Here is a 24,610-nt window from a genome sequence, read left to right as displayed (position 1 = left end):
TGGCCCCAGTAGTAATAGTGCCCCCCCTAGTGGCCCCAGTAGTGATAACGCCCCTGCTCCATATAGTGCCCCAGTAGTAATAGTGCCCCCCCTCCCCCCATAGTGGCCCCAATAGTAATAGTGCCCCCCTCCCCCCATAGTGGCCCCAGTAGTAATAGTGCCCCCCCTCCCCCCTAGTGGCCCCAGTAGTAATAGTGCCCCCCATAGTGCCCCAGTAGTAATAGTGCCCCCCCAATAGTGGCCCCAGTAGTAATAGTGCCCCCCCCAATAGTGGCCCCAGTAGTAATAGTGCCCCCCCAATAGTGGCCCCAGTAGTAATAGTGCCCCCCCCATAGTGGCCCCAGTATAATAGTGCCCCCCCCCATAGTGGCCCCAGTAGTAATAGTGCCCCCCCCCATAGTGGGGCCCCAGTAGTAATAGTACCCCCCCCATAGTGGCCCCAGTAGTAATAGTACCCCCCCATAGTGGCCCCAGTAGTAATAGTGCCCCCCCCATAGTGGCCCCAGTAGTAATAGTGCCCCCCCCCATAGTGGCCCCAGTAGTAATAGTGCCCCCCCCCCCCATAGTGGCCCCAGTAGTAATAGTGCCCCCCCCATAGTGGCCCCAGTAGTAATAGTGCCCCCCCCCCATAGTGGCCCCAGTAGTAATAGTGCCCCCCCCATAGTGGCCCCAGTAGTAATAGTGCCCCCCCCATAGTGGCCCCAGTAGTAATAGTGCCCCCCCCCCCCATAGTGGCCCCAGTAGTAAGAGTGCCCCCCCCATAGTGGCCCCAGTAGTAATAGTGCCCCCCCTCCCCCCATAGTGGCCCCAGTAGTAATAGTGCCCCCCTCCCCCCATAGTGGCCCCAGTAGTAATAGTGCCCCCCTCCCCCCATAGTGGCCCCAGTAGTAATAGTGCCCCCCCCTCCCCCCATAGTGGCCCCAGTAGTAATAGTGCCCCCCCCTCCCCCCATAGTGGGCCCCAGTATTAATAGTGCCCCCCCTCCCCCCCATAGTGGCCCCAGTAGTAATAGTGCTCCCCCTCCCCCCCCATAGTGGCCCCAGTAGTAATAGTGCTCCCCCTCCCCCCATAGTGGCCCAGTAGTAATAGTGCTCCCCCTCCCCCCATAGTGGCCCCAGTAGTATAGTGCTCCCCCTCCCCCCATAGTGGCCCCAGTAGTAATAGTGCCCCCCTCCCCCATAGTGGCCCCAGTAGTAATAGTGCCCCCCCTCCCCCATAGTGGCCCCATTAGTAATAGTGCCACCCCTCCCCCATAGTGGCCCCAGTAGTAATAGTGCCCCCCCTCCCCCCATAGTGGCCCCAGTAGTAATAGTGCCCCCACTCCCCCATAGTGGCCCAGTAGTAATAGTGCCCCCCCTCCCCCCATAGTGGCCCCAGTAGTAATAGTGCCTCCCCTCCCCCCATAGTGGCCCCAGTAGTAATAGTGCCTCCCCTCCCCCCATAGTGGCCCCAGTAGTAATAGTGCCTTCCCTCCCCCCATAGTGGCCCCACGTAGTAATAGTGCCTCCCCTCCCCCCCATAGTGGCCCCAGTAATAATAGTGCCTCCCCTCCCCCCATAGTGGCCCCAGTAGTAATAGTGCCCCCCCATAGTGCCCCAGTAGTAATAGTGCCCCCCCTCCCCCAATAGTGGCCCCAGTAGTAATAGTGCCCCCCCCCCCCATCATGGCCCCAGTAGTAATAGTGCCCCCCCTAGTGGCCCCAGTAGTAATAGTGCCCCCCCTAGTGGCCCCAGTAGTAATAGTGCCCCCCCTAGTGGCCCAGTAGTAATAGTGCCCCCCCTAGTGGCCCCAGTAGTAATAGTGTGGCCCCAGTAGTAATAGTGCCCCCCCCTAGTGGCCCCAGTAGTATAGTGCCCCCCCCCCCCTAGTGGCCCCAGTAGTGAATACGCCCCTGCTCCATATAGTGGCCCCAGTAGTAATAGTGCCCCCCCTCCCCCCATAGTGGCCCCAGTAGTAATAGTGCCCTCCCCCATAGTGGCCCCAGTAGTGATAACGCCCTCCCCCCCATAGTGGCCCCAGTAGCGAAAACGCCCCTGCTCCCCATAGTGGCCCCAGTAGTGATACTGCCCACCAGTACTGGCTCCAGTAATAACTCCCCCAAGTACTGGCTCCAGTGATAGTGGTGTCCTGGGGGATCTGGGCCAGCGGCTCCAGTAGTGCAGCAGCCCTACAGGCGCTCCTCTCCCCATTCTGTGGCCGCCGCTTCAAGCCGGGTGCGGGGGCGTGTCCCCAGCAGGTGAGGTCATCCCCCGTCCTCCTCACTGGCGCAGGTGTGTTCTGGGATGTCTTGCACACCTGGCCTGCAGTAGGTTGGGGGTCTTCGGAAGGGGCAGAGTTTTCTTGAAGCTCTGTTCCCCCTCACGGCAGCCGCGACTGCTCCTCCAGGGGGCGCTCCAGGAAAGGGGCTCTTTCAAATGTCATTAGCGGCAAATAGACGGCGCCGCCCCTCTTCAGGCATCGTCCACGTGGTAGCTCGGTCCGCCCCTAGTTTAACTCTTTCTCCAGCCCTGGGATGATGTACAGGAGTTAACCGAGCGCTGAGTGGGGCGGAGAGGAGAGCGCGGCGCCTTCCCTGCACAGTCTCCTAGAGGTCGGCCGAGTGCGGGCAGGGGGTGACCCATCCGGGCAGAAGCAGGCAGCATGCCCACCAACTTCACTGTAGTTCCAGTGGAGCAACAGGAGGATGCTGGAGAGAGCGAGACAGCGGGCCGGCACGAGAGCGCTGCCAGTGGACAGACGGGGTATCGCAGCGAGGACTCCCTATGGGGTAAGTGGACGGGGTGCACCCGGCTCACCTGGCTGGGTGACGTCACGCTCTGGCCACGCCCCGCCTCAGCTGCGCCTTATCGCCGCGCGCACAAGGCGGTGTGTGAGTGGGGGCGGCTGATAAGGGCCGGCGGGTGAGCAATTAACCCTTGACCCCCTGCGCCCTCAACGGGGTTTCCGCGTTCGTCATCTTTCTAGTGACATTTCCACAAGAGGCTCGTTGTGTTTTTGGGACAAGTTCTATCGCTTTCAGGGACTTTTGGTATATTAAACAAACAATTTTTCCGTGAGGTGTAATATACCCCGGTTGGGGTGTCTGCGGAGCGTCTTGTGGTAGAACGCCCCAGTTGTGGTGTCTGTGGGGTGTATTGCGGTAGAGCGCCCCGGTGGGTGGTGTCTGTGGGGTGTATTGCGGTAGAGCGCCCCGGTGGGTGGTGTCCTGTGGGGTGTATTGCGGTAGAGCGCCCGGTGGGTGGTGTCTGTGGGGTGTATTGCGGTAGAGCGCCCCGGTGGGTGGTATTGCGGTAGAGCGCCCCGGTGGGTGGTGTCTGTGGGGTGTGTTGTGGTAAAGCGCCCCGGTGGGGGTCGCCTGCTGAGCGCCCTGCGGTAGAGCGCCCCGGTGGGTGGTGTCTGTGGGGGTCGTCTGCCGCGCGCCCTGCGGTAGAGCGCCCCGGTGGGGGTCGTCTGCCGCGCGCCCTGCGGTAGAGCGCCCCGGTGGGGGGTCGCCTGCCGCGCGCCCTGCGGTAGAGCGCCCCGGTGGGGGGTCGCCTGCCGCGCGCCCTGCGGTAGAGCGCCCCGGTGGGGGGTCGCCTGCCGAGCGCCCTGCGGTAGAGCGCCCCGGTGGGGGGTCGCCTGCCGAGCGCCCTGCGGTAGAGCGCCCCGGTGGGGGGTCGCCTGCCGAGCGCCCTGCGGTAGAGCGCCCCGGTGGGGGGTCGCCTGCCGAGCGCCCTGCGGTAGAGCGCCCCGGTGGGGGGTCGCCTGCCGAGCGCCCTGCGGTAGAGCGCCCCGGTGGGGGGTCGCCTGCCGAGCGCCCTGCGGTAGAGCGCCCCGGTGGGGGGTCGCCTGCCGAGCGCCCTGCGGTAGAGCGCCCCGGTGGGGGGTCGCCTGCCGAGCGCCCTGCGGTAGAGCGCCCCGGTGGGGGGTCGCCTGCCGAGCGCCCTGCGGTAGAGCGCCCCGGCGGGGGTCGTCACCCGTTGACTTCTCTTGAGCCATCTGCCCTGAATGGAGCGCACTGCGACTTGTTTTCTGGACCAACTGATCCACAAATCAAATCCGCCTGCTTAGCTCCAGTTGCGGACGCTGATGCTTCCCTGCGGCTCTAAGAGGAGTTTATGAGGGACTGGATGTCTGTCTAGAGCGCCACGATATTACAGGATAGACATTAGGTGACCAGCAGGGTGGTGAGCCGGGTCTTACAGACAGGTAGGAACTATCAGAGGCTGATCCAGGGGTTATTCTGACTGCCATTACGGAGTCGGGAAGGAATTGTTTTCCCCAAATGGGCTAATTGGCTTCTGCCTCTTAGTTTTTTTTTTTTGCCTTCCTCTGGATCAACAAGGGAGGTGGAAACAGGCTGAACTGGATGGACATTGCCTCCCTTCAGCCTAGGGGCCCCCACACACTTACGTTTTTGTTTTATGCTGCTCTTTTTTAACACAAATGTCAGTAGGACGTTCTAATGTAAAAACGCGTCGCACGATAATTGCAGAGCACCAACTGGCGGTTTTTGTGCCATGTGCTTTTTAACATTAGAAAGTGTTACTGACATTCGTGTTAAAAAAATGCAGCGATATCGCAAGAGTGAAGACACCTAAACCGCGGGCTGGTGGCCAACTTCCAAAAGCCTATTAGAATCTGATCTATAGCCGCCTCCATATGTTTCACTGGTGTTGGTGTATCTTGACGCCACCGGACGCTAGGGGTTTGACTGCAGGAACGCCCCTCTCACACCCCCAGCTCCCGATAGGGTGAAGAGCGGAAGGTCCTAGCTGCCCAGTGTACATTGATTAGTGCCAGCACTGCTTAGGCTGAAGGTTGCTTCACTTGTTACCCATACGTGAATACCTGTAAATGCTGGCATTGTAGCGCTGTAACATGGCAGCATTTACATGTAATGAAGTAAGGGTAAGAAGGGAAGTAGCCCTCTGCCAAACCCTCCAGGGCAGCCACTAATCAATGCAGCCGCTACTTACCACTCACCCGCCGCCTGCAGCCTCCGTGCCGTCCCCCGCCGCACGGCTCCCTCCTGGCCGACGCATCACTACTCCGTTGGGGCCATGTAGCAGCGTACTCACTGCAAGCCCCTTCTCTACTCCCTGACGCCGGACGACTGTGTGGTCACTAAAGGCGGCCGCCTCTGTGAACGGTAACGCCGGGCGCGTGTCTCAACTCTGACACATGCTCCCCTGCTGACAGGTGTCAACCACAGCGATATCCCTGGTCTGTCACCGCTGGGGAATGCACTTTCAGCTGCCCCTGTGCCGAAGCAGCGCCCACAGACCCTCTATGCCTGCCATGGCGTCAAGATACACTAATACCTGTTTTGCCTTGCAGCGTCCTCAGGGGGAGCAAAAAAAACAGCATTTGCCCCTTTTGTTTTAAATATCATTCAGTGTTGTCTTTGTATTTTTTGAATAATCAAGTATTTATATTTTATTTCAGGGAGGTCACCCATCGGTATTTGATGCCTTTGGCAATTAGAATTGTGTAAAAGTAGATTTTGATGCAACCCCTTTAAAGGGAGTTTTGACCCTGCAAAACTGTAGACAGTTGGATAGGGGATCTGTAAAGTGAACCTTTAATTTGCGCATGCCATTACAGCAAGAGCCCTCTGGCCATTCTCTGATGCTGAAGTGCCCTTCCTGTAGTCAAAGTACTAAGGACCACTTGTCCGTGAGTGAGTTCCATGCTGCGCCCCAGACCACATGACAGTGACATCATCAGAGATCCTAAAGCATGAAACATGCAGAGCCTGACAGCAGCCGTGTGCTTATAGGACCTGTGGTGATGTCACTGTCATGTGATCAGTGCGTGCAAGACTCTGCTGTGCTACTTTTGATCCCTGCTGTATGTGATGTGCATATAGCAGTGCTGTGTGTGCGTGCGTGACGCGTGCATGTAGCAGTGCTGTATGTAATGTGCATGTAGCAGTGCTGTATGTAATGTACATGTAGCAGAGCTGTGTGTGGCGTGCATGTAGCAGAGCTGTATGTAATGTGCATGTAGCAGTGCTGTGCGTGTGGCGTGCATGTAGCAGAGCTGTATGTAATGTACATGAAGCAGTGCTTTGTGTGTGTGGCTTGCTTGTAGCAGAGCTGTGTGGTGCATTGTGTCACCAGAAACACTGGTACTATATAACTTCCTAATCACTAGTAATGCTATATTGACTTCTGCGCTGGAGTTTTCCTTCTCTTCATGCTGGCCTGTGTTGTCCCATATAGTGCTGGAGGACATGCTTGAAGCCAGGCGGGTCCCATTGTAGTCTGTGGTCTGTTTGGCATCGTTGGGGCTCTGAGGATGAAGCTGAGCAATGGAAAGTGATAGGATGGATTCACACCAGTGCTATGTGCTCCACAGCGCCCCCCTCCTGCTGGAGTGACAGTGCTAGCGATCCGGATTGACGCCACAGCCGATCCTCGAGCAGACGGGAGGGCTTACTGCAGAAAGTCATGATATGTCTCAACATCTTCCCGGCTTCTCATCTGGTAATCCGTCCTGCAGGATGGACGTTGCTGTCATGCGGTTCCCGGGGTCTGGTGAGGGGCTCTCTGCTCACATCTCTGCTGCCCCCTTGCAGGTCCTGCTATTTTTTGAAAGAAAAGTCCATTTTGCTGCACTGTTTTTCCCAACAAAATGCCAGCCCCGAGGCGAGTCCGAAGTCAGTCTGCTGGCCGCCGCCCGCGGCAGCGCTGCAGGTGGTTGTGATGGAGAGAACAGAGCTGCTCCCATCCTGCCAGTCAGCTGACTATTCCTGTCCGCTCTCGCCGCTCGCACGGCAGGAAGGGCTTGCTGTCTGCTCCATGCTTGGAATTGAATTACTACGGAAATAAACATTTCCTTTTTTCCCCATTGACTTCAGTGTGTAAAACACGGAGCGCAAACAGGAAGCTTTGATTCCGCTTCTTCAACTGACCAAATGGCGCTGCAGCCGGCGCGACGTGTTCAGTTAGGCCTCACTCACACCGGCAGATTTGAATTGCGGAATCCCCGATCGGCACCCACGCAGGATATCCGCTGTTCGAATCGCCTGCGGGAAAGCATGGAGCGACCTCGGCTGCACGCATGCGGATTTGATTTGCGGATTCTGCGAGCCAAAAATAAATCGCAGCATGCTCAATTGTCATGCGGATGGGCTCCATCGATCCCTATGGAAGCGTTCGATCGCAATTATATTGTGGATTTGTAGGTGGATTAGGGGCTTGCGATATATATATATTTTATTTTTTTTAACGCACCATTAGGCTTGTGTTTTTAAACCGCGCGGACGATCTGCTATGCATCTGCGTACATCCGCGCAGAAAAATAAATTTTAAATTACTTTCTGCAATGAATTGCAGGTCTTCTGCGGTGGAAATCTGCCATGTGCACGAGGCTTAAAAAATGGAATGTAAATAAACAGAAAAGTTTGCATTTATTATTTTTTTTCTTAGAACCCATTAAAATCAACGCAGTTTCTTTGCTCCAAAAATTAAACAGAGTGAAACCCCGCCGCCGGTGTGAATGAGCCCCTTGTTGCTAAGGATGATGCTTACCTGCGGATATGCAGAGCGGTCTCACTCTTATGTGTCTTGTTGAGCTCACAGGACACTGAAAAGCTTGCTGAAGCCATCTTCATCCATCACTACTCAGCATGGACTGCCTGTCATATGGCAAACTTACCAAAAACATGCTACTAGCGAGAGGCGCGCTCTCCGGAACACTTCTAACGGGCGTGGGAGCCGCTGCTGTAGAGGCCGTCATGCAGAGGATCAGGTCTTGAATTTGCCAACTTTTCTGCGGTTCACCAGTACTTCTGCTGTCGGGAGACTTGAAAAGACCGTCCGAACCCGCTGATATCGATCTGACCTGTGGGGTCGGCTGGAGGGCATGGAATAAACATGTTTGTTTATATGTAATGGCCTAGATAGATAGCAGTTTGGAGATGCGTTAAAAGGCCCTTTTACACGGGATGATTATCGTTGAGAGTCGTTCAAATGCCCACATTCCCGCGGGTATTTGGCCGATAGTCGTCCCATGTAAATGCATGCAGAGACTGAACGACTGAGCGATAGTTGTTCAGTCGTTCAGTTTTTGCATGCAGAAACCTGAAGGACTAGCCGTTCAGTGTAAACAGCAGCCATGATTTCTAAACGCCTGCCTGCTTACAGTGAATGGGGGAGAACGCTCCCCGGCCTCCCTGTAAGCGATCCAGCGATACTCGCTCCTGTGTAACGGCACCGCAGCGAGTATACACGGGGACAAGTGCTGGACATCGTTTGCCCCACAGCTCGTCCTGTGTAAATAAAGGGATTGTCAGAGTAGTGTTTCTTTCGCCATGCAGTAAAATGCCAGACGTATACTCCTCTCTCCCTGCTGTGTTCTGCCTCGTTCTATGGTCCTCTGCTGCAGTCCCACCTGTTTACAGGTAGCGCAGCCAGTGACAGTTCAGCCACTGATTATCGAGCTCTTTCATTGGCTGCAGCACCTGGGGCAGCCGCTATACATAATGGGGGAGACCCGGACCCCACTCCCAAAAAAATGTTAATTTTTTAATGTACTTAACCCGTTCCCGCTGCAGGGCGTAAACTTACGTCCTGGAGATAGCGCGGGATCACATATGATCCCGCGCTATCCCGCAGCGGGAACCGGCTGTCAGTCACAGCCAGCGTCCCGCTGCAACAGCGGGGGGACATCGGAGATGCGCCCCCCCTAGCTGTTAACCCCTTCCCTGCCGCGATCTATCTAAGTAGATCGCGGCAGGGAAAGAGTTCACAAAGGGAGCGGACTCCCTCTGTGTCTCCGGCCGGCTCTCGCCCGGCCTGTCACTATGGCAACAGGACGCCAGACACTGGCGTCCTGTATTGCCTATGCCTATGATCGCTGTATAAGCGATAAGGCATTGCAGAGCAGTAGCTCTGCCATGCTTTATGACAGCGATCATAGGCATAGTGCTGCAAGTCCCTCAGAGAGACTCAAATAGTTTAAAAAAAAAAAAAAAAGAAAAGAAAAATGTTAAAAAAAAGGTTAAAAAACCCCCTTTTTTATACTTTTTCTAATATTAACATAAAAAAAGGGGGGGGAAAATGAAAACCCCACATATTGGGTATTGACACGTCCGTAACGACGTGTACAAAAAGTTAAACATGCGTTTTATTTTGTACGACAAAAAGCGTTTAAAAAAACGCTAAAAAACACAGGCAAAATGCTAATTTTTAGCATTTTGCCTCCAAAAAAATGCAATAAAAGTGATCAAAAAAGCCATACATTACCCAAAATGGTACCAATAAAAACTACAGCTTGTCTCGCAAAAAATAAGCCCTCACAGAGCTCCGTCCATAGAAAAATTTAAAAATTACAGGACTTTGAATGCAGCTATAGAGAAAAAAAAAGCTTTCCAAAAAAAAAGGGGTTTATTGCAAAAAAGTGTAAAAACCTAAAAAAAATATAACAATTTTGGTATCGCTGTAACCGTACCGGCCTGCAGAAAAATTGTAGTGTGTCATTTATGCTGCATGATTAACGCTGTAAAAAAAAAAAAAATCTATGGCAGAATTCATGCATTTTCTCTCCCTGTTATCATAAGAAAAATATTAAAAGTTTTGATATAGCCTATGTACCCAAAAGTGGCACCGATAAAAACTACAACTCGCCACACAAAAAACAAGCCCTTATATGGCCACGTCCACGGAAAAATAAAAAAGTTTTGAAAAATGGAGATGGAAAAAATACCAAAAAATCGCTTGGTCCTCAATGCCAAAATAGGCCGTGTCATTAAGGGGTTAAAATTACTCTATTAAAAATATGGCGCACTTAGCAAAAAAAAACCCGCCAGCTGCAGACATGAAAATAAAGTTAAAGGCTCTAATGAGGCAGCGTAAGAACAAAAGCTCTAGAATGCGCTATTATCGTGTAAAAGCTGTACTACATGAAACTCTACATATTGAATGAAGGCGGCCTGTTATTGATGTTACATGGTGAACAGTGCAAAATGCAGAAAAAACAATGGCGGAATTTGTTTTTATTTTCTATCCAATAGAAACCGTTAATGTTCTGTTAGGGCAACATGGCGGTATTATCTGTGTGACTAAAACCACTGTAGCGCAACCACTTTACACTACCGCTGAACTCAATGGAGGACAAGGTTTTCACAACCCTACAGTCGCAAATAATGTAGCCTGGTTGGGCTTGGTGGCTGTGCTGCTGCTGAAGCCTGTAACTCGCTCTGTGACGTCATTGATTTCAGTAGCCGTGCAATGTCCCTAAACTCCAGTTATTTCAGTTGTGCAGCATCTCTCATGGCCTAAATCCCTGAGCGGCCCTGGCCTTATATGTACCCCAATCAGTTTAATTGAAAAATATAACTCTTCTGCCAAAAAAAAAGCCCTCATGCAGCTATATTGAAAGAAAGTTAAAACTGATGGAATGTGGCGATGTTAAGGAAAAAAAGTGCTTACAGCGTGCCTAATTTTTCAGATAGCGCAGAGCAACGTATTCTGAAAAACTATTTGACCATATGATTTTTTTATTCTGCATTTTACCTGTTTTCCTCTCTGCATGCTGCGTGTCTGGTTGTCAGTTCTCTTTGCTGCAGAGCTGTGTTGTACAGACTGTAAATTCTGCTTTTAAACTAACTGTCTGTAGCACATACAGAGACAATAGTACTGAGCAGTGGAGATGTAAATAAATAGCAGCAAATGACTCCCTTCGCTTTGAGAAGGAAATGTGTGTCTCTACTTTCTCTTCTCCCTGCCCCTTTGCTTGAGTGAGCATGGTGACTCCTATTCCTCCTCCACTTCCTGTCATGCCATCTCCATTGATCCACTTGGCAGGCAACTAGTGACAGCAGGTTAGGAGGAAGGCGACTTCTAGTGGCCAGCACTTCAGAGTGATTTGTCAACAGTCATTTTAGGTTAATAAATGTAAAAAAGCAGTTTGGCTAATTATCACCCTTGCAGTCATATGAATATATAATGTTTGAAAAGATAGTGACAATTTAGGGCTAAAGCCCACAGCCGGATTTATGCCACGATCCCCGCAGAATAACGCAGCTATTACCTTCTATTGAACCTAATGGCTCAGTCCTCACATGCGGGATTCTGCCACAGATTTACACGGTGGGGGAAAAAAACGTCATGTTGGGTTTTTTTTTCTTTTTTTACTGTGTTTTTCCACGGCGGGAGGTCTCCATTAATATAGTATTAATGGAGACCTCGGAAAAATGCAGTAAAAATCGTGTTTTTCCGCGATCACCAGCACGGACTCTTGTTTATTCCCGTGGCGTAAAACCGCGGGCGTATCCCGCTCTGTCCGTGGTCAGGAGGCCTTGAGTTTTAATCATGGGCTAATAAAAACTAAAAAGCTTTAACCTTTGTACTGGTTCTTCAACTTAATATTGTGTCCAGGACGACCATGTAAACACGTTCACACAGCAGAGCCCGGGAGGAGAGATCCGACGATAATGACTTTGGCTTATACCTACTGATTGTGTGAAAGTGGCCAAGGTTGAAAATATTGTAATTTGGACCGTAATTTTATGGAAAACGAATTGATCCCACAGTCCCCAAAATGAGAAAATGTAAAAGACTTTCCTGGGATTTAAAAAAACTGCATAAATGCGAGGAATATGGAATAAAATAAAGCCTGCAGTAAAGGTCTCACTTCTGCGGTCTCAGAAGCTCCTGCAGGCTGCACGTTAGCATGGTTGCTGCAGCCGTCACCGGCCTTACATACTTGCATGTTGCTGCTGAAGCAAGTGATGAGCTGCAGCGGTGAGCACTACAGGAGCTTCAGGGATCGAAGTTGGTGCGCAGAAGCAGCGGACAGTTGAGTCCTTTTATAGCCTATTTTATTCCATTCCTTGCACTCTGACGCTTTTTAAGTCTTGGAAACCCCCTTTAAGATGAAAGTAAAACAATGAAGTAACTAATATGGATAAAGCAAGTTCTCACAAGTAAGAGCCCTGTTACACCAGCCGATAAATCCTTCAGATCCTGCATCCAGCGCCAATCTGAATGATTGTCATTCCGTGTAATGCATGCCCCGACTCAATGACCAACGAGAATTCATTTGCTTCTTGTTCGTCGTCCGGTTTCTGCATGCAGAACACTGAGTAACAGCTTGCCTACTGTGAATAGAGGTTGGAGGGAGCTCTGCCTCCGCTCGCTGAGCGGGGCTCCCAGGAGCGAGGCCCGGGCGGCTCTGCCTCCGCTCGCTGAGCGGGGCTCCCAGGAGCGAGGCCCGGGCGGCTCCGCCTCCGCTCGCTGAGCGGGGCTCCCAGGAGGCCCAGGCGGCTCTGCCTCCACTCGCTGAGCGGGGCTCCCAGGAGCGAGGCCCGGGCGGCTCTGCCTCCACTCGGTGCCTCAACTGACTAATTAGTGAAAGAGCTCAAAAGTTATGTCTTTGATTAGGATGGTTCAAAAATGAAGAAAATTTCCATGACCCTTGGTACCAAAATGGGCTCCATAATGAAGGAGTTAATTTAAAAGGAATTTCTATGTTCTTATTGGCTACAGATTTCTGTTACTTTTTCATCATATCAAAACATTTGTAATTTGTTTTAGTACATAGTTGTAGAAGAAATGTGACCGATTCAATATTTTTCTTTGTGATCTGTAAATACTGGCGTTCACGCGGGCGCGTTCCGGTTCCGTTAGGTCTCACATTCTTTGTATAGACGATGAATATTAATTGCTGTACAAGAATCAGTTCAGGCCTTTGTAATCTATCAAAAATGAACTATTTGTGATATATTACAATAAAGTTTACCTTTGAAGAATTCGGAGCCGCCGCCACGTAGGTACATGTAGTTTTAACAGACGTGAGCGCACTTCTAGATGACTGGAGTCGGGGGTTTATCACAACAAGGAGTCTCAGGTCTTTATCGATAACTGCTTTATTAACACAGAATGGCAGATCTGGCGATAGACTTTCCTGCGATGAGTGAGTGAAAAACCATGATTATGGAACCAATGATTTTCAATGGTTTCATTCTCATTTGCTATGACTTCACTCAAGGCTCACAGCGCTAAGACAAATCTGCGCTATCCCCCATTGTTTTCACAGGGAGTACATCACGTTCACCTGAAAAAAGCTGTGACATTGAAAGCAATGGGATGAAGGCATCCACTGCAGCAATGATTTTCAGGGGGAAAGAGGGGAGGGAGGCCAAGGGGGACTTGAAATATAAGCCCTACCCCGAGAATCATCCCTAGCCGTGAAAAAAAATGTACTTGCCTCGAAGAGCTGTCCCGCTCTTCTCTCAGTCCATGTCACTCTTCATCTGTCTTCTGTTGGTCAGGGATTGAAAAATCCGCACCTCCCAGAAAGCGCTGCTTCTGATTGGCCACAGCGCTCGGCCAATCGGAGGCAGCGCTCGTCCGTCATTCAATCACCGCAGCCTTGATGATTAGTTTAGGTTCACATCTCAATATTTAGCTATGTTGGAGGTATGTGTTGGGAGCATATACCAAAATATATCTCTGATAGAAAACTGAGATGTATCCCAGTGTTTAGGCATGCAGTGGCATGTGTTGGCCTTTGACCCCGTTATATAAATTGAATACCACATGGTACTCTTATTACTTTTGAGTAAAAGTGTAATTGACTATGCTTTCTTATGCAGTGAGGGGGGGGGGGGGGAGTATGCCAACACGTACCTGCCCAGTGTATGCCATCAGAACATTCTTTTGGTGTATGCCGTCTATAGCTATGTTTAATGTTTGGATTGAGAAGTTTACTAGTGTGTGTGAAATATGTGCCAGAATTGGGATAGCGATAATGCTCATACTTAAATTGGGAAACAGGAAATCTTGTTAAGGGTGTATCCTGGGAACCCAATGCCAATGTGCCGCCAGTAGGAAGGTAAAGCTCTCACCAGTGCCATGTCTTGTGCAAAAATGGCCCATTATCTCTCAAAGTTATAGTTCTTTAAAGTTGTGTAGTGCTCATTGCTAGGGGATCTGACCACCTCTGTTAAAGGAGTGACTGGCACTTGCAGTGATCTGCTAGATGGCCAGGGTCGCTGGAGCGCATGCTTGATAGTGCCTGGCCATCAGCTGTCGATGCACTGCAGAAGGACTGGTTTGCACTGAGCAGAAGCCCTTCTCTGCTGGGAAACAGCAGGCAGTGTGGCTGAGTGATCGTACTCAAAGAGTGGTCAGAAATGGCTGCACACCCAAGTGGAATAATGTATCAAGTGGGGACCACAAGGCTCTGTCCTAGGCCCAGTGTTGTTCAACATTTTTATAAATGATCTGGAGGAGGGAATTGATGGGAAACTGATCAAATTTGCTGATGACACAAAGCCAGGAGAGATAGCTAACACTAGGGAAGAGAGAGAGAGAGTATTCAAAAAGATCTAGAAAAGTTTGCACAGTGGGCGGCGACTAACAGAATGGTATTTAACAAGGAGAAATGCAAAGTCCTACATCTGGGCAAGAAAAATGAAAAAAAGGACATACAGAAGGGAAGGAATTGGGCTAAGCAGCAGCACATGTGAAAAAGACTTGGGTATACTAATAGATCATAGACTGAACATGAGTCAACAGTGTGATGCAGCAGCCAAAAAGGCAAACACAGCTCTGGGATGTATTGAGAAGCATAGAGTCTAGATCACGTGAGGTCATTATCCCCCTCTACTCTTCCTTAGTCAGACGTCATCTGCAATACTGTGTTCAGTTCTGGGCACCTCACTTGAAAAAAGACAGACAAATTGGAGCATGTTAAGAGAAGAGTTACCAAGATGGTGAGCGGTCTGCAAATCATGTCCTATGAGGAACAGTTAAAGGATCTGGGAATGTTTAGCTTGCAAAAAAGAAGGCTGAGAGGAGACTTAATAGCGATCTACAAATATCTGAAGGGCTGTCACAGTGCAGAGGGATCAGCCCTATTCTCATCTGCACAAGGAAAGACTAGAAGCAATGGGATGAAACTGAGAGGGAGGAGACACAGATTAGATATTAAACAGCGAGGGGGATCAATGAGTGGAACAGGTTACTACGGGAGGTGGTGAGTTCTCCTTCAATAGAAGTGTTCAGAGGCTGGATAAATATATGTCTGAGATGATTTAGTGAATCCTGCACTGAGCAGGGGGTCGGACCCGATGACCCCGGGGAGTCCCTTCCAACTCTACCATTCTATGATATGATTCTATGATCTGATTCTATGATCTCTTTGGGAGAATCGTGACTATTAAAATGCTACTTCCTAAACTGATGTACCTTTTGTGAAACACTGACTGTTTCTGTCCCATTAGGTGAGCTGCAGGCTCTTCAGGTCAATTTTATTTGCTTTCTTTGGGTGAATAAAATGCCTTGTTAGTAGGTGATGGGGGTGGGGAGGGGGGATGGCATCTCCTGATATTGTGGAATTCTGTTGGCATTTGATCAATGGGGGATCCTCGCTTGGTCTGTGTCTAAGGCATATACAACTTGGATAGAGATTAAAAAATAGTGGATGACCTCAGTGCACCCTAATTCTCTTCTATGGTCTCACACTCCTATTAAACTGGGGCTTTCCCTTTTTGTGTCCCATATCCTTCACAAGGCATATATGGTGTGTATGTCCTCTCCCCTCCCAACATACCTCTATGACCTCTTCTTTTTTTTTAAAATCCATTGTTTCCCGATGAGCTCACAGGTGCCAAGTCACGGCCTTAGTTTGCCAAATTCTTGTTCAATGTTGATGATTTTGTGGACTTGCATGAGGGGGATTCTCCCTTTTAGCTCTCTATAGGCTACCTATTTTCAATACCTATAGGTTAAGCATTTTATGCAATCCCTCTTTACATGTTCATGTGTCTCCATGCCGACAAATTTGAGAAACTCTGCAAGTTGGGCAACTCCACTAAGGGTTAAATTTTGAATATATATAAACTTCTAATTTAACCTTATTCAGACCTGCACATTCAGCATAATTACATGTGTAGGTGGAAGTCCTTTCTCAGGACCTGACTCTTTCCTGATACTATGGTGCTTTATGTAGAGAAAAGCAATGAAAACCTCTGTGTTATTTGTACAGCGCCAACTTATTCCGCAGCGCTTTCAGGTAATTTATTTATTACTCCACCACCACCACCAAGCTGGGTACTCATTTTACCGACCCCAGAAAAATGGAAGGCTGAGTCAACCTTGAGCCAGCTACCTGAACCAGGTGGAGATTGAATTCGCAACCTTCAGGTTGTGAGCGAGTGTTTAGGATTGCATTTATGACCTACAGAGAAAATCAATATAAAGTACTAATGTATTGATATCATATGCCATTTGTTTCTCCATGATAGGCGATCTGCAATGGCAGCCCTGGTGGCTTTCAGAAGGCCACTGGCTGACATAGCAACCGAACGGCACCCTCTGATCTCATTGCAGGGGGGGCAGTTTGGGACCCCAGTACTTCGATCAGGGCATTTAAATGCCCTAACAGCTGCGATTAGCGGTGGTGCTCATCAGAGCTGTAGCGGGCAGGTGTTGGCTGTAAGACAGAGTTGGCACCCTCATTGTATGAAGCGGAATCTACCCCTGATAACCCTCCCATACTAAACCCAAATTTGGAGTGTTAAGGGGTTAAAGGGAACATGTCACGTCCCAACAGCACCATAAACTGACTGGGAGCGACTGATGGGCTTTTTATACTCTCCCGCTTGCTGGTTCCTGCAGCGTCCAGCACTCGTATGGAAGAGCGTGTGCGCACAGGATTCTGAATAGTCAATTTTTAGCGCTGTGTGCGATCTTCAGTGGTGGACAACGCAGTTACCAGGGAGCTGGGGAGTAGGAGAATACATCAGCCGCTCCCCGTCACCTTCCCCAACATCACCATAAATTAAACTGGCTCACGTTCAAAGCTACGTACTATCTTGCTGTGTACGCACTCGTAATACGCGCCAAGCAGGACATGCTGTGACTTTTCTTGCGCGGGTATGTCATGTACGTTGTGTGAACGGCAAAAAGGTAGCCGATGGGAGATTGATACCAACACGCTCGAGTGAGACAGGACAGGTTCCCTTCAATGTCGGACTGTACTTGTATCTACCCATTCCTGGCTTGTTGAATTGTGATTCTGCTTCTGTATTATTAGACCTTTTCTTCAGGTGTTTTATCTGTCATGATGAAAAATAAACAACTATTATGAATGGTTCTACCTTTTGCTTGGGTAAACTGCCCAGAACGCCCTGTACCCACCCCGCTCCCCCCTGTTGATGGGGTAGGTGCGACCTCCTTTGCTAGTATTGATTTGTATCTACATAGGGTAGTGATGGAAACGGGTGGATGCAGAAGGAGGGCTACAATGCCGGGCATAATAGAAAATCTGAAAGGCGAAGGGTAGATGGTACAGCGTAAGGCCGGTCTCGCACAAACTGATTTGAATTGCGGAATCTGCAATCATCGTCCACACGGAAGATCAGTGGTAAAACTCGGGCACCGAAAGTCATGTATTTTCAATCACACTCGCGGATACACAACGCGTATTCCATGAGCAGGAAAAAAAATCACAGCATTCTCTATTTTAGCACAGATTCCACGTGGACGGCCTCAATAGATGCAAGAGACCTGCAGCCAATACACAGGTAACATTGTGTATGAGCGGCAGAAATGCTCACAACTTGATAGAATAGATAGAAAAGCTGCAATGTCAGCTGAAGGGGAGAGCGATCTTTCTTTAGCGCGTACATCCGTGAAAATCCGCACTAATCTGCGACCACTTGCAATTACTTTCTGCGATGGATCACAGGTCTTCCGCTGTGCATATGTGCATGCGGACTCCGACCCGTTTGTGTAAGCCCGTCCGGACATAAGGTACTGTTACAGTGTAGACCTAGTTGGAACCCTTGATGTTTCCTCCACCCAGCAGCAGCCGCCTCACTGGGATCCTTCCTTTCTCCAGGGACGGAGCCGCTGCAGGAAGCGCTCATTTCCTCCCCTTCATACAGTTAGTTTATTGTTAGCTGTTAAGTCATTCACGACCCTAAAGGCTCCCTCCCTCCATGTTGTTCGGTTTTGCCCTGCCTCTTTCAGTTGTGTGATATCCATACGAGTATCCGCTCTGACAGTATCAGCCATCGTGTTCTTTGGCGCCAGGTCTACTTTTGCCTCTGATCTTTTTGTTACTGCCTTCATATAGTACAAAATAAAAGTTTTCCACTTCACAGAAAGAGCAAGTGCCACAGGACGTGGAGGGGGTTTCTGGGGTGTTCATCAGGTCAGACTTGGCTGACGCCTGGTGGTCTCTTTTGAATAGACAGGTGTATTGGCAGGGTGGATGGAGCTGGAGAAGAAAGCCTGTCAGTCGGGGGCCGTTTGGGGACCCAGAGTAGCTCTAAAGTTATAGGTGGGTTCAAAGCAGCAGCAAGTGGGCGGAGGTCAGCAAACTTCCAGCTGCACCATGTGGCAGCGTACACAGCTTGCTACAGGAGATTTCCTGCAACGCACAAAACACCGAAAGGTGCCGCCTATTTTTAACCTTTTGACCTAAATGAGCAAACCCAGTGCTCTGTTCAGACTACCCGTCATAAAGAGCTGAATGCGTTTTCGGCAGCTCTCATTGAAGTGAATGGGAGATTCAGGGACAGCATGGCGCACTGTGGAGCCAGCACTTGGGTGAGGCGCTGGGCTTCCTGTAAGCTGTGTCGTATCTCTGCTGTGAGAAGCCGGGATGGGAACGCCCTCTAAGCCTCCATGACCGGCACTTGTGTCACGGGTCTGGAGCGCACACGGGCTGCCACTATAATGAGCAGGATCTGAGAAAATTAATATCCTGGTAATTTAACTCCCTAGTTGCCGTGGGCAATAGCAACACAGTATCTAGATGGATAGGAGGAGGGGACACCAGCTTTCCCCATCAGCCTCCAACATATGCAATGACCGTAGGCCAATGGAAAGTCATGGCAGCGACAGACCTACAAATGGCCACCAGGCACACCACCGCTGTATGCCCGATAGACTACATGCTCACGAGCATCAATGTCAAAACAAAGGAATAAGAAGGCCATTTTTTTGAATGGAGTCATTTACATTAATAATGTTTTTCCCTCACGGTGGCGCTGCATGTCCTTCTGTTGGCGTTCTCTCTGAATGACTTGCCCATTGCTTTAAATGGGACCATTTAAAATCATCACCTATACTTGTATGCGGTGCGATATAATGTTTCCCGTTAAAAACAATGGGAAACACTTGCGATCCTCTGACAAGCATGAAACGCGCGTCTGAAGATCGCAATTTTTTGCAAAAATAAAATTTTAAGTGCGCAAGATATGTCTGTAATTATCAAGTCCCATGTGATTAACTCCATATTGTACTAAACTACAGAGACAATATGGAGCTAATTACAAAGCCAGTATCAACAACATCAGTAATAGTATGTGATTCAATCCCTAGTCATTGTGGGAAGACTTGTCTGAAGAATCTTGACATTGACTTGCAGGAGCGCTGCAGAGTTATTGTTCCATCTTCCCTACTTCCAAATAATACAGCCGCACCATGATCACACTGATGAACACGATGCAAAAACCAATATTGCCCACATACAGCGGTAGATACCCAGTTCTACTGAGTTGCTCTGCTAATTATGTGATTACAAGCCAGTGTCTGCAGCAATCACAGGTGCTGTTCCCTCTGACTAGGATTGTTCACCTTCGCTTTTATTTTCCATCATGCCCAGATCGCCATCACCACTTCTTCCAGTTACAATTTGTTTCTGTAGAATTTGACATGGACATTGTTTGGCTCCTCATTCTTTCAGCCACCTGCCTTTGTTTTCCACACTTCTACACAATCTCCCCCTCTATGGTGCCTTGGATAATAGTAATGCTGTGTGCCTAACCCAGCCACCCTTACTTCCTTAAGAATTTTCTCCCTGTTGGTAAGATTTAGGTCCGAGATAGCAGATCCCCTGGTTAACTTTATCTTCTAAAAGGTAGAAGAGAAGTTGGCAAAAGCGAATAAGAACTCGTTGGATCCATTACTTTTACCTGAGAGATTCCCAACAAATGTCTGATAGGTAAAATCTCCCATGATCACCATGTTGGGCTTCTTTGAGAGCTTGGCCATCTGTTGTAGATAAAGTTCATCCATATCTCCTGCTTGTCCAGGCGGCCTATAGTAAATGCCTACAATGGGGTCCTTTCTGTTGTTCTCTCCTTGTATTCTTACCCGAACAGTTTCTACAGAACTCCCAGCTCTGAAGCTTGAATCTCTGTGGAGATGAATGTTGTCCTAAGGCCCCCCGGTCCACGGCCGTTGCAGAATATCACTCGCGATATTCGGCCGCGGGGGAAGCAGGGTTGAGAGCTGACAGATAGGCTCACCGCGGGGAATCGCAGCATGCCACGATTTGAATCCAACGAGCGGAGAATCGCTATGATTCTCCGCTCTTGGACGTAACGCTGCACTTTCCATAGTAAGTCTATGGAAAACGTTCACTGTGTTACCCGCGGACGGATAATCGCCACAGATAATGCAGTGAACTTTCGGCTGTGGACGGGCAGCCTAGCTGTATTGCCAAGGACAAGTGGAGTGATATGGCACAATTTATTTAATAAGCTAATAAATGAACAAAAGAAGGTGTGATGTTCTGACATATTAAAAACATTTTGTGAGCTGATGGGTCATTCATGATGGAGAGTGTTTGAGGTAATACAAAAGGGAAGGAGATGAGTAAACCTACTCAGTAGGGTCTTGCCACATGACAAAATTGTCATTTGGTTGAAACCCCGTTTTTTTTTTTAAAGCGCAAACAATAAAGGCCCTTTTTAGACAGGACGAATGTCAGGCAAACGATGCCCGACACTCATCCCCGCACATACCAGCTCCCGTACACCTGCATGGGAGCTAGTATCTTTAGCTCTCAGCGGAGCGGCAGGAGGAGATATCTCTCCTCGCTCTCCCCTGCCCCTCTCCATTGAGTTGACATAGCAGCTGTTCGGTACTGAGCGGCTGCTATCTACACTGAACGATGAGCGATCAGCTCATTATCCATCATTTGAGTGAGCCAGCACTACTAGCTCTCGTGCTCTTCCACAGAAGCGAGGACACGCAGGGACGAGTGTCGGGCATCGGTTGCCTGACGTTCATCCCCTCCAAATGGACCATAAGTTTCTGTTGACTCTTCTCTGTCCAGTCCGCCAACTTATTCTAATGCCAGTCTTTGTGTGTTCTTGTCTTGTGAAGACACTTTGTTGGTTTCATGTGCTGATAAGAATCAGTTTTTCCTGTTTATGTAAACAATACATCTCTCTCATTGTATATGGGGAATGCTTGTCCACATAAGCAGATTCAGACTGAAATACTGTTTCCCCGAAAATAAGACAGTGTCTTATATTAATTTTTGTTCAAAAAGGTTTAACTTTTTTACATGTATAGCTGCCTGGACACTATTTAAATTGACTTTTTTTAAAAATAACTGTTAGCAGGGCTTAATTTTGGATCCTCAAAAATTCTGGAAAATCATGCTATGTCTTATTTTCAGGGAAACAGGGTACAAACCTAATTATAGAAGAACTGTTCTGTCACCTCCCACACTTTCAGTAGGGAATCCCCCACAACCAGCGCACTCCTTTTCTTCTTCACACTTCTTTTTCTCCATCCAAGAAGATTCTGGGTGCTTACTAGGGATGAGCGAGCATGCTTGGCTAAGGAAAATACTCGAACGAGCATCGGCATTTTCGAGTAACTGCCTGTTCGTCCGAAAAGATTCGGGGAGAGCAGGGGGGAACGGGAGGGCGGGGGAGATCTCTCTCTCAAGTTAATAAAGTGGTCCTCATGCGTGCACACTGCTGCTGCATTCAAATGGGATATTTGGGATGCACCATTTTTAAGATTGCTGGGGGCCCCAGCGAACGGATACCTTTCCTATCCTGAGGGTGGGGCGGACAGATGGCTTTAGTCAGACTGAGTGCCAGTAATAACATGATCCATTTGCCTGTTTGGTCCAGTGGACTCTAGTAGATGCAGACTCAGAGCTGTATCAGTCCTGACAGTCACACATTTGCTTGCCTAGTTGCCTGAAGTTCTTCAGGGCTCATGAACAGAACTGCTCACCATTGGGCCACCATCTCTGCCTAGGAGCTGACAGTGTGAGCCGTCTGCGTTTTCCTCTCTTCGTTTTGTCCCAACATCAATCCTGCTGACTGTCCTTCACCATTATTAATGGCCGCTGGGCACCCGCTGTTCTTGTTGCCCGTCAGTCATTGTTGCGGTGCTGGGCTAGCTACTTACAAGAGGCGTGGAGATTGAGTGAGAAAGATTTGCACCCTCTTGTCCCAGCTCTTCGCTCTTCTACTGGCTGCCTTACCTCATTCACACAGATTGCACTGCATGTTCTATTCTGGTGGAATGCAAAACTTTGAGGGGGGGGGGGGGGGCGTATATGTAGAAGAAAAACACCCTTTTGTGGACTAACAAGCACAAATGACAACCACACATTAAAAACCTTGTAGACATAATCCCACACTTTCAGACTCTCCACTCTTATGGGCCGAAGTTTCCTATTGTATTCTGGAGAAGTGGAATACAAATAGTTAATAGAATTAAAAGGCTTGGGACAGATGCACAATATTGGCGTACACTCAATGGACTGAGAGCCCCTGTTGGTACATCAGGCTGGCAGCAAGTGAGTGCACTGTGAGGAGAGAAGCCGCCTGGAGTATAAAACTGCTTCCCTTCACAGCTCCCAGGCATGGCGGCAGCGGCTTATGAGCGTGGAGGTCAGCAGCACAAGGGTGGCATGGGGCACAACTGTAAAATATATCGATTTTCTCTGGTAGTCTTAATACACAGTTATACACATCAGTACAGTGGTCTCTATGGGTGCAGACACATCAGGACCGCCCTCTACTGTTATATAGTTGGGTGGAGATGGGTTTCTCAGCCTCATCTTCACCTACCTGCAAAGCAGAAGGTTATTTAAAAAATATACAGAATAGGCTGATAAAACATATGGAAAAACTGCTTAGAAACTGCCTATTCTGTACACTAAGGCCTCATGTCCACTGGGTAAATGGAATTGTGGATTCCGCCCATAGGGAATCATTGGCCATCCGCGGGTCCATTAAATTGATTTTTGCACCCGCGGATGGCATTTTAAAAGAATTGCGTTTTTCATGCGCGGGAGAAAAAACGCTGCATGCTCCATTCTGCTGCGGATTCCGCGCAGATCACATTGATAGCAATGTGTGCGGATATCTGCATGCAAAAAAATGCCATTTAAAGCAAATCCGTGCGGAATCTGCCGCGGAAATCCACGGCAGATTCTGCACGGATTGTATTTTTTGAGTGGACATGAGGCCTTAGGCCTCATGTCCACGGGCAAAATAGGATTTAAAATCCGCAGCGGATGCGTTGACCACCCGCAGGTAGATAAATACCCGCGGATGGTCAATAAAAGGAAATTAAACAAAAATGGAGCATGAAAAAAAACGTGCGGATCTCCCGCGGGGACGGCTCCCGCAGGCTTCTATTGAAGCCTATGGAAGCCGTCCGGATCTGCGGGAGACCTAAAATAAGAATAACTTACCCGCAGCGGACCGAGCAGATCTTCTCTTCTTCGCCGGCCGATGAAAGAAGATCCGGCCGTGAAGAAGAGAAGATCTGCCCGGTCCGCTGCGGGTAAGTTAATTCTTATTTTAAGCGCTCATGCCCGCGGGTCAGGAGGGACCCGCTCCGGATTCTCCATGGAGAATCCGTAGCGGGCCTGATTTTCCCCGTGGACATGAGGCCTTATTTATTTAGTTTAGGTCTGGGTGCGTGAGGTATGATTAATGTTATCTATTTATCTTTTATACTGCCATATTGGAGAGACGTCCTTGCATGCACTGTCCAGCAGGGGGTGCTTCATGAGCACTCATGAACTGATATCTAGTGACCAATGTGACATACAATCCGACCTGCTTGTAGCTGACAGAAGCAAACCGGTGTTCAGTGAGACAAGAAGGGGAGACTCCTTGACAACACGCCCTCAGAAGGAATATAGTCATATACAGATTAGGCACAGATTTTTAGGATATGTGATCTAAGCAAGCGTTATAAATATATTCACTTTTTGGTAAAAAGTATTTTTATCTTTATTAAGAAGGTGTTTGTAACAGTTTTGGAGTTATCGGTAGTATTTATAAACTAGAAGGGACACATACAAAAGTCTCAAAACTTTGTGACTTTTCTTCCTCCCATGCTGTTCCCAGCACTGTGGCTGTCCCAAGACAACAGATTTATGGACTATTTACTCCACAAAGTGACAGAAATGTATGCCAGAAGTCTACGGCTTGTGGGGACCGGGCATATACTTCTCCGAGGGTGCGTGGAGAGTCAGGGATGTGCTGAATACATGGACAGACGAGCGCTGGGGGAAACTATACAGCGCAGGAAATTACTTAGTGAACTCTCCCCAACGTGCGTGGCTTGTGGAATCCCTATGTGTCTACATGTTAGCGTGTAGCTGCCACTTTTGGTGGCCTAGGAACTTACGCCTTTAGTGACGGCCCTAATGACCACCAAATGCTCTAGAGCTATACCTACCCGGCCTTATGAGGGCTTGTTTCTTGCTGGACAAGATGTATATTTTTAATGACATAATTTTGGGGTAGATATAATGTATTGTATAACTTTTTATCATTTTTGGCTTGGGGGGTGGGGAACAAATTCCACCATTGTTTTTTACTTTTTCA

At 49.1% G+C, this 24,610-nt stretch overlaps 1 protein-coding gene across 2 annotated transcripts in view; it reads left to right on the top strand.

Moving 5' to 3' along the window:
- The first annotated feature begins 2,489 nt into the window (after positions 1-2,489).
- LOC136586879 (solute carrier family 12 member 7-like) overlaps positions 2,490-24,610 on the top strand; it is a 203,860-nt gene continuing 181,739 nt past the window's right edge. For both annotated transcript variants that reach the window (XM_066585148.1, XM_066585150.1), the window contains exon 1: positions 2,490-2,767. In XM_066585148.1, coding sequence (XP_066441245.1) covers positions 2,641-2,767 — 127 coding nt within the window. In that variant the 5' untranslated portion in view covers positions 2,490-2,640. The remainder of the gene's footprint in view (positions 2,768-24,610) is intronic.

This window comes from Eleutherodactylus coqui, chromosome 12 (genome assembly GCF_035609145.1).
Source record: "Eleutherodactylus coqui strain aEleCoq1 chromosome 12, aEleCoq1.hap1, whole genome shotgun sequence".
Taxonomy (NCBI): Eukaryota; Metazoa; Chordata; class Amphibia; order Anura; family Eleutherodactylidae; genus Eleutherodactylus; species Eleutherodactylus coqui.
This window is presented reverse-complemented; position numbering and strand designations above follow the sequence as displayed.